The sequence below is a fragment of the Anser brachyrhynchus genome (assembly GCF_964034855.1).
Source record: "Anser brachyrhynchus genome assembly, chromosome: 10".
Taxonomy (NCBI): domain Eukaryota; kingdom Metazoa; phylum Chordata; class Aves; order Anseriformes; family Anatidae; genus Anser; species Anser brachyrhynchus.
Window position 1 is genome coordinate 12517842 of NC_137705.1, and position 14910 is coordinate 12532751.

The window sequence follows — 14910 nt, forward strand, 5'->3', positions numbered from 1 at the left end:
TGCTAAGTGTTAGTTAGACATGGGGCAAAGATGGAGCCCAGAAGAAACAAGCCTGGGAAACCATGCAAGTTCCTGGCTCCTCATTCAAGAAGGAAGGTCCTGCTTTCTCAAAATTTATTTCTATAGAAGGGATTGTAGCAAAATGCTGGGAAGGTAACAGTAATACAAGAGGCAGGACCAGGAAATTCAAGTTTTTGCCATGGAGTAAATTTCCAGCACACAAGAATCGACTAAGCAAGGTTTTCAGGGGTCAAGCACAAAAATCTGCAAACAGGTTGTCAATGCCATTGATGCATAAAGCCAGATGCGAGAGGAGAACATGTACGTGCGTGTAAACTGAAGGGGACTTTCCTACCGCATCCCCCAGCCTGACACAGATTCCAGAGCAGACAGCTACGTGAGACGGAGGCAATAACTTGTGATTCATCTCCATTTCTGATTTATCAGCTTTTCTTCCAAAATCCTTCCTCTCCTGTGGAACGGCAGAGGGAGAAGGCAAACTGCAGCTATGCTGCTCTCCGGGCATAATTAATGCACTGCCAAAAGCCAAAACGGCAGGCAAAGTGCGAAGCTCCTCTTAGCGAAGGAGCAGGAAGAGGGGGCTGTGGCAGAAAGCCCAGCTGCCGTCGCAGCCCACGCTGGACCAGTGGGGAACATCGGACAGAGAAGTCGGAGGCACGGCGGCTGCCAGCAGTGCTGGCCAGGGATGAAGGGAACAGGGAGAGGAGAGCTGACAGCTCCAGATCTGAGGGAACACAGAACCCACAGATTCGGGCTCGAACAACTCAGGCCCGTCACGCGGAGAACAAGCGCGGTTTTCCGGTGCCTGCTGCACGAACAGCCACACGGACTTTATTACAGCCACTAATGAGGAAAAGGAGTTGCCATCCTCATGGGGCGAGTGCAGGAAAGTCCTCAGCTCATTTTAATCCCAGACAGATGCAAATTGCACAAAATCATAAACCAAACATCGGTCCCCAGGATCTTTTTATCAGCTCCTTCCCACAAAGCCGTCACCGCGGGATGGAAACCTGCCTCGCGTTACCAGCAGCAAACCTGAGAGAGGCCTCGCAAAGCTCTCCCCAAACAAAGATTATTCCGGTCGGAAGGATGAAAGGCAGCCTGCCTGCCGCAGGATCAGCTGGCAGTCTGGAGAGAAAAAAATTTTCCAGCGTCCCAGGCTCTGCATGCAGAGCAAAAGCTGCTTCTGCCATGACGGGATGTGGCTCCCTCTTCAAGCCCCAAAATTAAAAGAAGGCCAGCAGGGCAGAATCAGAAACCATATTATGTCACCCAGAAAAACCAGTACTTTCCTCTGTAACAAGCACCTCTCGTCTTCAGGATATCTGCACGTCCTTTCGGAAATGCAGCTTATCACGGTAATGGGATCAGATACGACACCTATACTGTGAGATGAAACAGCCCCCAAAACACCATACGAAAATCCCTGAACATTTGTCACGAGGAGTGAAATTGCTCCATGCAACAGCAAGCAGAAAGGCCAGGCCTGCACCGCCGCCATGCCCAGGGAGAGCAGCACCACCTTCCCAAGGAGCAAGGCTCCGTTCCAAGGTGGACGGATGGTAAATAGTCCTCTTACCATCATCCTTTCAGACAACCCGGAGCACATCAGGTGGACCGAGATCCTTGAGGACTTCTGCTAACGATATTTCAAGCCAGGGACCCAGGAGAGCAAGCACACTTATGAAGTTTTTCCAAAGTAGGTACCCCATAAAAACAACTCATTTCTATATAACGCTCCCTCACTACGGATCTCACCAGCAACGTCTCTTCTGTCCACAGCCTCCCTGGGTCACAGGCACAGGTGTCTGAAGTATCAGTGCCAGGAGACCAGGATACCCTACGACATGCAGCCACTCCCTCCCCAGCACCTTCTGGCTGCACACATCGGCTCCACCGGTGCCCCCAAACAAGCCTTTCGCCCCAGCACCTCCCTCTTTCGTGACGTTAACCTGGGTGCAAAATACTCCGTAAGGGATTTAAACAAGAGCTACCTGACTCTTAAAAGGCACGTCCTGTTCCACCATCCTGTGAATAGACCGCACGTCATCCCAGGCTGCTGGTGGTGGTACGAGCAAACCATAAGGCCTCTGCAGACAGGGAGCAGACCGAGGACCTCCTCCCACAGCCTGCACACAACCTGACAGCTGGGCTCGAGACAAGATTCAAATGCTCATTTGCTTTCAGGTGGGCCATTAGGAACACCTGAACGACGATGGGCATCGCCCTTTTCCCCCATCACCACAGACTCTGGCAACCAGATGTACTGGCACGCTCTGAGCTGTGCTACACAGCAGGGGATGCTAGTCACACCGCTGCCTTATTAGCGAGCTATACAGAAAAGCTACACGAAGTTAAGTGTGCTGGCTAATTATAACAAAGCCATTTAAAGACCATTGAGGGTGCAGGTGCAGGGCAGCGAGGGAAAAGGCATCGGAAGGGCTGAAATATGCCCCAGGCTGCATTGTCAAGAGGTGGATCATGCTAATTGGCCATACACAAAAATCCCAAGTATGCCAACATGCTTATTAGTTAAGAGGTGCTGCTGCAAGCACATTTATTCCTGGTAAAGGGGATGCTTCTGCTGAAGCAATCAGCACCAAGACGCTACCCAAATTCAGGGAGTTGACGCAATTGAGCTATCTTGGGACAATGATAAATCTAACATGAACTCTTGCCCCAAAAGGAACAAAGACACCATCAAGATCCGTAGCTGCATCTTACAACTAGAACTGTTATGTGCACGACCAAAATGGCAGAGCATAAGCCAAAAAAAGCCAGAAATTTGTGAAATAAAGACTCTGCAGCCTTGTGAGTTGCTTTTTGACTGGCAGATGGTGGGAGTGGACAATGCACTATTTTTCTGTGCTGCAAAACTTAGACACAGTGACAGTTTCCACATTGACCTACAAAAGTATCTTGAGAATTGCAAGTTTAGCTATGTTTATCAGTGGAATGAGGCTAACTTGCTGTTATCGTCAGATTCAGTTCAAGAACAAATCCATGGGTTGTTTAGTGTTCTTCTCCCCCCTGTAGAGAAGATTAAAGGGTTCAACTAGATTTGCTGACATTTCACCCATAGTGAAATAGGAGGTGGGTCACGGAAGAAAAGCAATTCATTAGTGTCCCACACTATCTGCAGGAAAAAAATAGCCTCCTGCTCTAGCTGCAAGTTATAATCCCATCTCCTTTTGCAGCTTAGAATGGCGCTGGCTCCCCAGAAAACATGAAGAAATTGGAACAGGAGGGAAATGTCCTCTTAGGACATTGTGCTAAAGGCAGCAGAACAGCCATAATCCTGTTTTCCTCACTTCCCAAGGCAGCGGATAAGAAAAACCTACATTTGTTGGACTGCTCACTTCTCAGGCACAAAACTTTCACCCCAACTCATTTGCCTTATTACAGTATTGATTTCTCATGCCCACCTTTTCACATGCCCCACTCACCCTTGTCAGCTTTCACTTCACTCAACAGCACGAGAGCAAATTAAAATGAACACGTTGCAGGAAGCCTTTCCAGCCCATCTCCAGCACAACAAATCCCGTGGGAAGGGAGATGGCCAGGACCTTGCTCACGTCCAAGAGCCAGATGGTGGCCCCTCCATGGGGGGACCTGGAGAAGAACCCTCTGGTGCCCAAGACCCCAAGAAGTGGGTGGAAGCTGCCTGATAGCAAGCAAGAGGCAACAGGAGCTCTCATGTGTGCGCTTTGGGCAGCCCAAGCTGGCTGCCTCTCCCGTATTTCGCGCTCCAAACACCTACACGTTGAGCTGTTTGCTCTTCCTCACGCATTCATGATTTAGTGATGAGACTTGGTAGGTCAAGCTGGTGGTTAGCGATGGACTTGATGCTCTGGAAGATCTTTTCCAGCCTAGATGATTCTGCGCACCCCACGGCCCAACTCTCAGACGGTCAGGTGTTCCTCCACATCTCCAGAGCTACGCAAGACCAAACGTTGTCAACAGTGGTTTTGTCAGGAGAATTTTTTGCTCAGCCATTAATAGCATAGTACATTTAAAAGCTTTTGAAGCGATCAGAGCTCAATGTCATCTTGAGACCTTAAGCCTCTGAGTGAGAGCTCAAGAGCACACCCGGTTCAGACGTGGTTCATGCAGGTCGAAGTCTCAGATGCCAGCCCGTAACACAGGAGAAGGCTTCTACGAGAGCCTGAGACCACAGACAAGATGATGCTTCCCTGGTTGCTGGAGGGGTTTCTTTCTATCCCTGATGTAAAGTATTATTAAAAGGCCTGTGCAACGTAATAACAAATTATTTCATTGCAGTTATCTCTTGTAATCAAGCTACTGAAGACAGATGCCCTAAAATCAATTCCAAAAACAAGTTAAAGGGGATGAATTTGTTAGGCTCAGTCAATAAAGGTGATTCTAGGGCAGACAAAAACTTCATCACTTAGAACACAGCACTTCAAGGGACGTGATGTCAACTGGAAAAAGTCTTCAGCTACAAACACTTTGATTCTACAAGGCTGGCTCAGGGAAGTCCCTAAGCTTATGTATTAAGTATGTAAAGAATTTTTATTCTTATTGTTCTTAGTTAAGGTATTGGGTTTGAATGCAGCTATTATTTTTACTTGTCAACAAACGTGGGCTTCCACCGACAGCAGCACTTGACACAAAGACTCCCGACAGCTCCTGCACAGGCGACCGGCTGCTGCCTGCCTCTCCCACATGCTCCTCGGGAGCAGGACCAAAAGGAAGGGACCGCGGTCCTGCCATTTATCCACCGGGCATACCGCACTTCCTCTCAGATGGTCAAATCGCGTTAGTCCCTCTTTCCCCCGCAAACACGCATCCTTTCCTCAGGAGTGGAGGAGAAAAGGCTAACTTCGAGCAGCCTGGGAAGCCCCAGAACTCACCGAGTTCACCCAAAATGGAATTGTCACCACATTAGACCGAGAGGCTGTGGAGGTTTGTGTTTGTCTGCTTCGTGGGGAGCTTCAGTTTGATCTCTTCAGGCAGCCATCTGCTTTTTCTAGGAGCTGCCATTGCTCTCAGCACACCCATGGCAGCGCACAGACACTGCGCTGAACTCGACCGGCACCAAACCCCCGACTTTGAAAATCTGTCAGCAACAATTCTGATCTTCCACTTGCAAGAGGATGAAAATCGCCTGCTTGGCCTGCCAAGGCTTCCTTCCTACCTCCTCCTCCTCCTGAGGTGGGAGGATGCAGCCCTGGGGCTTGGCTCAGCCTCCTGCCCGTTGCTGGTGGGACGGACAGAGACCTTTCTCCAACAAAAGCACCACAGATCTCATCTGCAGGTGGCTCACTGAGCCAGGCAGCCCCAGGTCCTGAAGCAGCTTTGGAGAGCAAAGACAAGACCGTGACAGGCACTGAGGACTGTTCCTGTCCGCCCCATCTGAGCCCTTCCTCCTCGTAGGCAAGTCACTATTTTTGCCGGTCTTGCCAACATCTCCCCCTCACCCCTTTGGTTTTTTTACTAATATAATAAAAGCTTTGGAGCTGGGGCCTGCCCTCGGATTTCCATCCTGCAATGCACTACGCAACTTGTGCTGGGGGAAGAAAAATAAAGAGAAATAATAGCTATTACTTGGATCTAATCTGAATCTGGAACCAGTGATTTAGCAAGACATGACCCACAGCCTGGAATTATCTAGCACACTTAGTCCGACAGCTTCATTTTTTATTTTTTCTTTTAAATTAAACCTCTTGAGCAGCTGAACAAAGCGAAATATCAGTGTATGCTGGCATTTCCAGATGCCAGGCACAGAAGTCAGTGTCTCGGACTGCTTTCACGCTCACAAGCTCAAGCCCAGCAGCCTGAGCAGGACGCAGGGACAACATGGTGTAGATGGGACCCACGCTGCTGGAACAAAAGGCAACAGCCCAAGCTCGGGGAGTGGGTTTAATCCTCTCGCAGCTGCGTGCCGCTGGCTCCGTAGCTGCAGCAGACAGACAGGAGGACAGACACAGCCTGCATGCGATCAAAGCCACCTAGCTGCCAAGCAGGAAGGCAGTGACAGCTCCTTATAAACAACTCGCACAGGCAAACAAATAACCAGGAAACACAAAGCCGGGAACTTTCCATCCCATTCTAAAAAGCCCACGCTGCCAAAGTTTTACTTCCCCTTCTTGTCTAAGCCTTATTCGAAAAAGAGAACAAGTATTTAGTATTTTGTTCCCTTGCAAGGAAAGCACACAGCTCTGCCAAGCCAGCTCTGCACAGCAGGGCCTGAACAGAGATGAAGCTGACGCGAAGATACTTCTCCTCTCTTGCTGCAGGTTAGCAGGTCTTGCGTTTGGGACAGCTCTGCTCCTCTGCTAGTGGCGAGGGAGCTTTGCCCAAACCAGCACTTCATGTCCCCACGGCACAAAAGCAATGGCAGGCTGCAGGGGAGCAGAGAGAAACACACGCGGTCGTGAATCATGTCCTCGGATCCACTTCGCTTATGACAAATTCAAAGGGTTGCTGTTTTGCTTGTTTTTAAAGCAAAGGTTTCGCCGTGTGATAAAAATCAAGGCACATCAGGCCTGACAAGTAAAGGTCAAGCCTGACTTGTGAGCCAGCACACAGAGCTCCGTCAGAACCTGCGCCTTGTAAAATTTTGGTTATAGCACTGACCACATCGGACGGCAGCCTCTGTGAAGTCCAGTTTTCTCAGGGACTATCTAAGGCTACAGTCACACACAAAGGCTACCGTTTCCTCTCGCCTTATAACCCCTTCTGGAATTTTTTACCCTTTTTCCAGGGCCCAGACTGACAGTTCAAACGCTGAAGACATAACCTTGAATGGGAATGCCGAAGTTTAAATCCTTCATGAGGGAGTAAAGCTGGGATGCTCTTAAAAATTCTGTTTATTTTTATGCACATCTGAGCTATACAAGGAAGAAAAGGAGGAGGCTGTTCCTGTTCCAACAGAGCTCTCCTAGCAATGATCTTAACAGATTCAGCTGTTTTCCAGGTTTCAGCCGAGAGATGTAAATACCTATTTTGTACCTTGGGATTTGACCTTCCCCACAGGAATTAATGTGCCCCAGACCCTGCAGGGAATCCTCTCAGGCCAGTCAGCAACCACGATACAACCTGCTGCTGCCAAAGCCTCTCCCAGCACACAGCCCGCACCCAGCACGGAGGTCACTCTTCTCTAGCGCGGAGCCCTTCACCCTCTTTACGCTGTTTTCCCATCATCACTAACACCAGCACATTTTCCTTCAAGATAAAGCAACACAAATTTCTTCTCCCTGCTCTTCGGAGCTCCTTCTCTCCCATGGGCTGATCGCAGAGTCCATCACCTTCGATTCGCATCCACTACATTTTGCATCGTGGCCTCTTGCCTCCCTCCTCACTTGCAGGCCAGGGATCGAGACCTGGTAGAGAGAGCCACGTGCGTGGAGCCCCACAGCGAGCTGGTGGGGGATTTGAACAGAAACCAGATCCTGCGTCCCGTGTGTTAATCACAGACGCACCTCGCTCGATAAACGTACACAATTCAGTCATTACTGAAGTCTTTTCCCTGCAAATGGGTGAGAGGGAGGGTGGTTGCATTTTCTGCCCACAAGGCTCAGCACCTTGCCTACCATTTTGAGCAGACGCTTCTTGTCTTTGTCCAAACCCAGCAGTCCTTCCCTTTGATAACAAATAACAAATCAGTCATTTTGCAGGTGTAAACAAGGGAAGAAAGTTTAACCTTCCTCTCCTGATCAAAGTACTAATACGCACTCATAAGCGCAGCCTGCCCCTACTGCTCAAATGGGGGAGTCCAGCTCTTGGGGCAGACTGCATCTGAAACCAAAATGCCTAATTATTTTTAGTCAAAGTACCCTAAGTAAGAACATATCTTCGTAGCAAAGCAAAAGCTGAAGATCATTAGCGCATTTCTACTTTAATCATTCTGAGCTGTGAAAGATTGCAGAACTTCTGGCTAAAATTTCGAGTCTTTAGCTACAGTAATTAGAAATGGTTATAATTCCCCTGACTGTGTAATTTAGTTTCAAGAATAAAACTTGATCTCGAAGCATTAGCAGCTCTGATATGATAGCATCTCTGTTATTTCCACAGCCCAGGGAAAAATGTCTCATTCTTTCAGTTTCTTACGTGTGTCAAGAAACACAGCCTCAGCTGCAAAGCACTGCCAGCTGCTTATTCTCCAAAATAAAACTTTATTTTTAGTTTAAGTGCTTATTCAGGATCTGAGCGCTCTGATTAAGCTCTCACGCCCATTAAAAGCTCTGTCAAATCCGAAACAGATGACAAATGGCAATTGAGGCTCCAGAGCAGTGCAGGAGGTGGTCTGTACGTTCAACAGCTTGCACTTGTGTCTTCTGCCCAGGAGCAAGGGCAGAAACCTGCCAGCAGCCAGAGCCGGATTTGGCGCAGATGAGGGAGAACAGCTCTACCACGTAGCTCCCTTACAGCTGAGCACAATTGCTAAAGCTCAAATTTCCAGTGGCTGGGGATTTGCCTCCTAACAAGCATCACGAACGGAGCATCTGAGCATTCGGTGAGCACTGCAGCACGTGCTGCTTCGCTGCTGAACCAACGCGTTTGCTACCTCGGCAAAAAAGCAGCCAGATTAGCCCAGAGCGTGCGTCAACGCCACAAAATGAATCAGGAGTTTCCTGCGAGCAAATGGAGCTCACGTTTCACTCCTGGACAAAACCCTCGCTTCTCTCTGCAGCTCGGGGAGCGAAACCATTCCCGTGCCCACCAAACAAACCGGCAGTACCCGCGCTGTGCCTCTGTGCGTCTGCTTATGCTGCAGGGGGATTCTCAGTTGTTGCTAGGCTGCATGAAGCAGCCTCTTATTTTTATCACATGCCTGTTTGTTCTTGTAGAAGATACAGCAAATAGCAACCCGAGGCATCCTTAAAATGCTTGCTATACTCTTGGCTGTGTCCATTTTCTAACCAGATGGTCCAAAGCTTCTTGGCAACCAGCACGAGCACCTTCCCACCTAGACAGCTCCCTTCTTGCTCTTCCAGAGCTACAACAGGAATGCGCAAGAGCTAAGAGAAGGCCCCAACCGACCAGAGATTCAACGTTTCCAACCGTTTTTCAGTTATTAGAAATGAACTTTAAGGAATTTTGAAAAGGCTATTAATAATTTCAGAGCTATTTCCTAACTGCTCAGCTCAGCTGCGCAGCTGACTTGCCTCTGTCGGGCAGCGGGCAGCATGTGAAACCAGCCCCACAACTTGCTGCTTATTTTTGCGCCACCATCATACACCAACAAAGCCCGGTGGTTTCCAGCTGCCACCCCCACCTCAGTGTGTAGTATCAACACTGCTCTTGATGGGGGAATACAGCCTGGGCTAGGACGGACCGAGGACAGGGCAAAACCAGTTGTGGTGTCTGGAGAAGATGAGGGCCGACACAGACGCTGCTCCCTATGCAGGTCCCATATCCAGGAGCAAACCACTGCAGCCTTCAGCCGAAGCTGGAGTAATCCAGACTCCTGTTACGAAATTACATGGCCCACCATAATCATGGTAATGTATGTACTGCTTAAGCCAGTCACAGGACCCTAACTTGCTAGGCTTGGCATTCCCCCCGTCCCGACACCAAATCACCCCCTGCTCCTAAGGAAGCTTCCTGAACTGAACCTTTTACTACTTCCTATGAAGCACCAGAAGGCCCATCTGCTGGAGTGACTTTCTGACCCCAGAGGAACCCTGAGCTCCATTTTAACCTCCACGTTTTTCCACCATCCACCACGTAAGCACCAGCCCATCGCTGCAGACACGGGACCAACCTCGTGCAGACGGGCAGCTCTCTGCAGAGCCAGAAGCCACAGCACTCGTGCCGACACTTTCACTGCAGCAGCATTTGCCCGGCAGTAGATCCCCCAGACACCAGCGCTTGTCCCTCGCTCTGACGATTTTTCGAGGGGACCACGCTCGTGCTGCAGCCGGCCTGCTTGCGATCACCACCACGGGCCCGCGGAGCCAGGGCTCGGTCGCGCACGAGGCCAGCCTCTGGGCAAGCACCTCTCTGCTTTTAACTCGCATGCTACCCTCGTCCAGCAGCCCACGGCCTGATCCTCCCCTCCTGCTCCTTGGTGGCTCCAGTATTTATCCCTGGAGCCACACTCGACTTGAAATGACTCTTAATAACACAGCCAAAGGGGAACCACGGAAGAGTAAGATCAGCAGGAATACCGGCTGAAGTTGGGCCTTCCTAATTGACCACAATTAACTTCGCATCATGTGCAGCTCCACGTGCCCTGGCTGGGGCCCAGCTCGCTTCTTAGAGGCATTATGTGCTTCTGGAGAGTCTCTTTTTCTTTCCCCTACAACTCTCTGAATAGCAACACTGCTAGCCACAAGGATTTCAGTGCAAACTTCTGCAGCATTTGCGACAAGGAGACACCAGCCGAGAATAAGCTTTCAATAATAAATGGGAATTATTTTTTCCCCTCTAGAAAAGCCAAGGCGCGAGTTACCCGTACCTATGAAAGCTGAGCAAAAAAACTGAAAATTGAGAAGAGCCTGGAAGAAAGCTAATGCTCCTCATAGAGGATGGCACCAGCGAAAGCAGCCCAATCCTCTCCCACGAGCATCACTTTGGCGGGCTGCTGCGAGGGGCTTTCGGGAGATTTGCTGCTGGCTGCGACTGCTGTGCAACCTTGTGCTTACCTGAAACCTGACTGCACTGCTAACGAGCCCCAGGCTTACTTTTACAATGGTGACTCCTGTTGGCCACTGCTCTCCCTGCTAAGCATGCTAACACTCATCGTTACCCCTGTTTTTCCTGTGATGTATGGGGCAGCGCTAATTGCCTCCCAAATCACCGTTGCTAACTGGTATCGGTGTCCTTTTTAAAGCGAGGCTGGGTGACAAATTGCTTATACTCCTATGCAGACACTCAGACAGACACAAGCAAGCTTTCAGGCAGAGGATGCTCACTCCCAAGCTGGGCCTGCTTGCTTGCCGTGAATAAAAGCGGGTTCTGATTTCAGAGCCGGCAGGATGCTACGGCGGGAAGCAGCCAGGCACGCTGGGCACAACTGCAGCTGCAGAGCAGCAAACGAGGTCCTGCTGCCTCACGCACCACCAGGCCAGCCCTAGCTCCGGAAACCTAACTGCCAAAAAAAGATGGGAGGATGCAGGAAAGGCTCTTCTGTTTCCTGCCACCAGATCCAAGGGCATTTGGGAAGTTGCATCTAAACAAGAGGAGAGCGCCCACAAAGTCACCAGCAATTCTACACCAGTGTCAGTGAAGTAACAGACCGTCAGGAGTCACCCACGGCATGTTGCAAGCGACCTCGGAGCACTTTGAGCGTTAACATTAAGCACATTAAAATGAATGCAAGTTCAGCAAAACACGCTTTTCCTGTAAGATTTTGCAACCAGAGGGAGCGTGGTGGAACGACACAGGGAGGCTGCTCCAAAAGGAGTTGCTGCAAGGGAGAAGCCTCCTGCACCCACGGCCGAGCAGGCGTCACGCCACACAAGCAAACGCAGCGGGGGCTGCAGAGCGGCAACGCCACCGCGGGGGTTTACAACCCGGCGTTTAGCAGGGCCTTTGCCCTGCAACTAAACAGCCCCCGTAAGGAGCTTAAGGGCTTATTTATCCAGGGATGGCCCCTCCTGGCCGCCCGATCTGCCCAGCAGCAGAGGCCAGGGATCGGCTGGCTTTTTGCAGGGAGTGCTCCCGGTTCTGCACGGGCTGGGGCAGCGCCCTAGGGACCAGCACCACCAGCAGCACCAGCAGCACCAGGACCAGCAGCACCAGCAGCACCAGGACCAGCAGCACCAGCAGCACCATCCCGCCGGGATGCCGGGGCTTGGCCCCGCGGCCAGGCCCACGCAGGGCTGCGCGCAGCTGCCCCGCACTAACGCGGCCCCGCCACGCCGCGGGCCGGCACCGGAGCCGCTCGGTGAGGCCGGGAGCGGCGCTGGCCCCGCGGAGCTCCACCGAGGGACGGCGGGGCTGGACCCCCGGGGGCCCGGCCTCGGCACGGCGAGGTCCCCACGGTGGCTCCCGGTGCCGGTGGCTCCCGGTGCCGCTCCCCGTGCCGGTCCCGGTCCCAGTCCCGGTGCCGCTCCCGGTCCTATTCCCGGTGCCGATCCCAATGGGTCCCGGTCCTACCCCCGGTCCCAGTCCCAGTGGCTCCCGGTGCCGTTCCCGGTGCCGCTCCCGGTGCCGGTGGCTCCCGGTGCCGCTCCCGGTCCTATTCCCGGTGCCGCTCCCAGTGCCGGTGCCGGTCCCGGTGGGTCCCGGTCCTACCCCCGGTCCCAATCCCACTCCCACCCCCGGTCCCGGTGCCGCTGCCCACCTGCAGCCGCTGGAGGTAGGAGGCCGGCGCGTACCCCGTCTCCCCGGAGCCCGCCCGCGTGACGAGCCACCAGTGCTGGTTGCTGCGCTCCAGCAGCAGGAAGGTCTCCCCGGCGGCGAAGGGCAGCGAGTTGGGCTCGGCCGAGCGGAAGCTGTACAGGGCCCGGTACATGGCGGCACCGCCGCGCTCCCACCCCGCGCCGCCCGCTCGCCGCGCGCCACCCCGCGCCGCGCGCCCCGCCCCCCGCGCGTCACCGCGCGGCCACGCCCCCTCGTGGCCACGCCCACCGACGCCGCCGTGACCACGCCCCCTTCTCGTGGCCACGCCCCCCGCGCCCAGGTGTGCGGCAGCGCCCCCTGGCGGCACGGAGGGCACGGGGCGGGGAGGGTGCATGGGGAGAGGGGTGGGGGGATTGGGGGGTACAGGGGTGGGGATTTGGGGGTACGGGGTGGGGATTTGGGGGTACGGGGGTGGGGATTTGGGGTACAGGGGTGGGGATTTGGGGGTACGGGGGTGGGGATTTGGGGGTACGGGGGTGGGGATTTGGGGTACGGGGTGGGGATTTGGGGTACAGGGGTGGGGATTTGGGGGTACGGGGGGTGGGGATTTGGGGTACAGGGGTGGGGATTTGGGGGTACGGGGGTGGGGATTTGGGGGTACGGGGGTGGGGATTTGGGGTACGGGGTGGGGATTTGGGGTACAGGGGTGGGGATTTGGGGTACGGGGGTGGGGATTTGGGGGTACGGGGGTGGGGATGCAGGGCTGCAGGGTGCAGGGATGTAGGGTGCGGGATGCAGGTACAGGTGCAGGGTGCAGGGCTGGGGTGCAGTGATACAGGGCGCAGGGTGCAGGGATACAGGGTGCAGGGTGCAGGCTGTAGGGTTCAGGGATGCAGGGTGCAGGGTGTAGGATATAGGGGCAGGGGTGCAGTGATGAAGGGTTCGGGGTGCAGGATACAGGTGCAGGATGTAGGGTGCGGGTTGCAGGTACAGGTGCAGGGGTGGGGTGCAGTGATACAGGGCGCAGGATGTAGGGTGCAGGGGTGCAGAGCTGCAGTGATGCAGGGTGTAGGATACAGGTGCAGTGATGCGGGGGTGCAGGACGTAGGGTGCAGTGATGCAGTGATACAGGGTTCAGGGCTGCAGGATAAAGGTGCAGGGCTGCAGGGCTGCAGGATGTAGGGTGCAGGGGCGCAGTGATGCAGGGTGTAGGATACAGGTGCAGGGGTGCAGTCGCTCAGGGTTCAGGGGCACAGGATGCAGGTTCAGGGGTGCAGTGATTCAGGGGTGCAGGGCACAGGGATGCAGGTGTGGGATACGGGGTGCAGGGGTGCAGGATACAGGTGCAGTGATGCAGCGCGTAGGATCTAGGTGCAGGGTTACAGTGATGCAGGGTGCAGGGGTGCAGGGTGTAGGATATAAACGCGGGGTCGCAGGGGTGCAGGGTGCAGGTGCAGGGACGCAGGGGTGCAGCAATACGCAGTTCGCAGCTCACAGGTGCATGGTGCAGGTGCTCCCCAGCAGGCTGCTGCTCAGCAGAGGGCACCAATGGCTCGCGAATCGACGCGGACGCATTTCGGCTGCAGGTTTGTCTGCAGCGCTGTGCGGGCTGCAGGCTGCGGGGACAGGCACCGCTGCAGGCCCCGAGCTCAGCAGGACGGGGCGGCCGGGCAGGGTGCTGTGCGGCCCTCGGCACCCACCTGCAGCACCGCCGGCTGGGGAGGCCACGCAGCATGGCTGTGGGGTGCCTCTGCCTGGCACCGGGGCATGCACGGTGCCCTCCGGCCTGGGACACCCCAAAAACCCCTCTGCTGTGTGTGTTGTCACAAAGCACGGCGACAGCCAGGTGGGAGAGCACCCTGGTGCTGCAGAGCCGTCTTCGGGGCGGTTTCCAACCCGCCTTCAAGGACGGATGTTTGGGAAGGTCATTAGGACGCGTCTGGAAAAGCAGCACCTTGCCGGGGCACGGGTTCACACTGGGGTCCCAGCGGGGCTGTGCTCCCCCGGGGTGCAGGTCACCGCCCGGCTGGGGGGGCCCCGGGCTCCCCGTGCCCTTGCCAGCTGCAGGGGCCGTGGAAATCGCCCGGCGCCAATTGAGGGCACAGAAAGAATAGGTGGAGAGCCAGCGCTCAGAACAGGAGCGGTTTGGTGTTTCCGTAGAGATTAGCTGTATTCCAGGGTGAGGTTTCCTTGCTCTGGACAATATTAAATCTGTTTTGTGTTCCTCCGAGAGGGCTCCGCGTCCCCTATCGCGGCTGGCATCGCTGCGCCGAGCAGAACGGCCCCTCCGGGTTGGGCGTGCAGGAGCCCCACGGCACCAGCTACGTGACTGCTCAGCACCACCGCTCGCTGCAGACCCCCTGCAGTTATCCCCGAGGGGCCGGGACGGGCAGCGAATGCCCAGCACCCGTTGGCACAGGCGCTGCGGGCGTTACGGTCACCAGGCAGGGAGAGAAGTGCTGGAGCCTCTGGATCAGCACCATTTGCTGGGGGCTCGCTTTGGGCCGAGGTGTCTGCCCTGCAGGCCGCCGGGTGAGGGCCTGGATGCGGCCCAGCTCCTGTTTGCACTGGGATAAGGGAGCTCCGTTTCCGTGAAGCCAGCAGCACAGCGTGTGCCGGGAGGCGAAGGCAGCC

General features: G+C 54.4%; 1 protein-coding gene across 1 annotated transcript in view; it reads right to left on the reverse strand.

Annotated features, from left to right (window-relative positions):
* NCKIPSD (NCK interacting protein with SH3 domain) overlaps nt 1-12516 on the reverse strand; it is a 48498-nt gene extending 35982 nt beyond the window's left edge. The window contains exon 1 of the mRNA XM_080606137.1: nt 12278-12516. Coding sequence (XP_080462263.1) covers nt 12278-12448 — 171 coding nt within the window. The 5' untranslated portion in view covers nt 12449-12516. The remainder of the gene's footprint in view (nt 1-12277) is intronic.
* Between the last annotated feature and the right edge of the window lie 2394 nt (nt 12517-14910).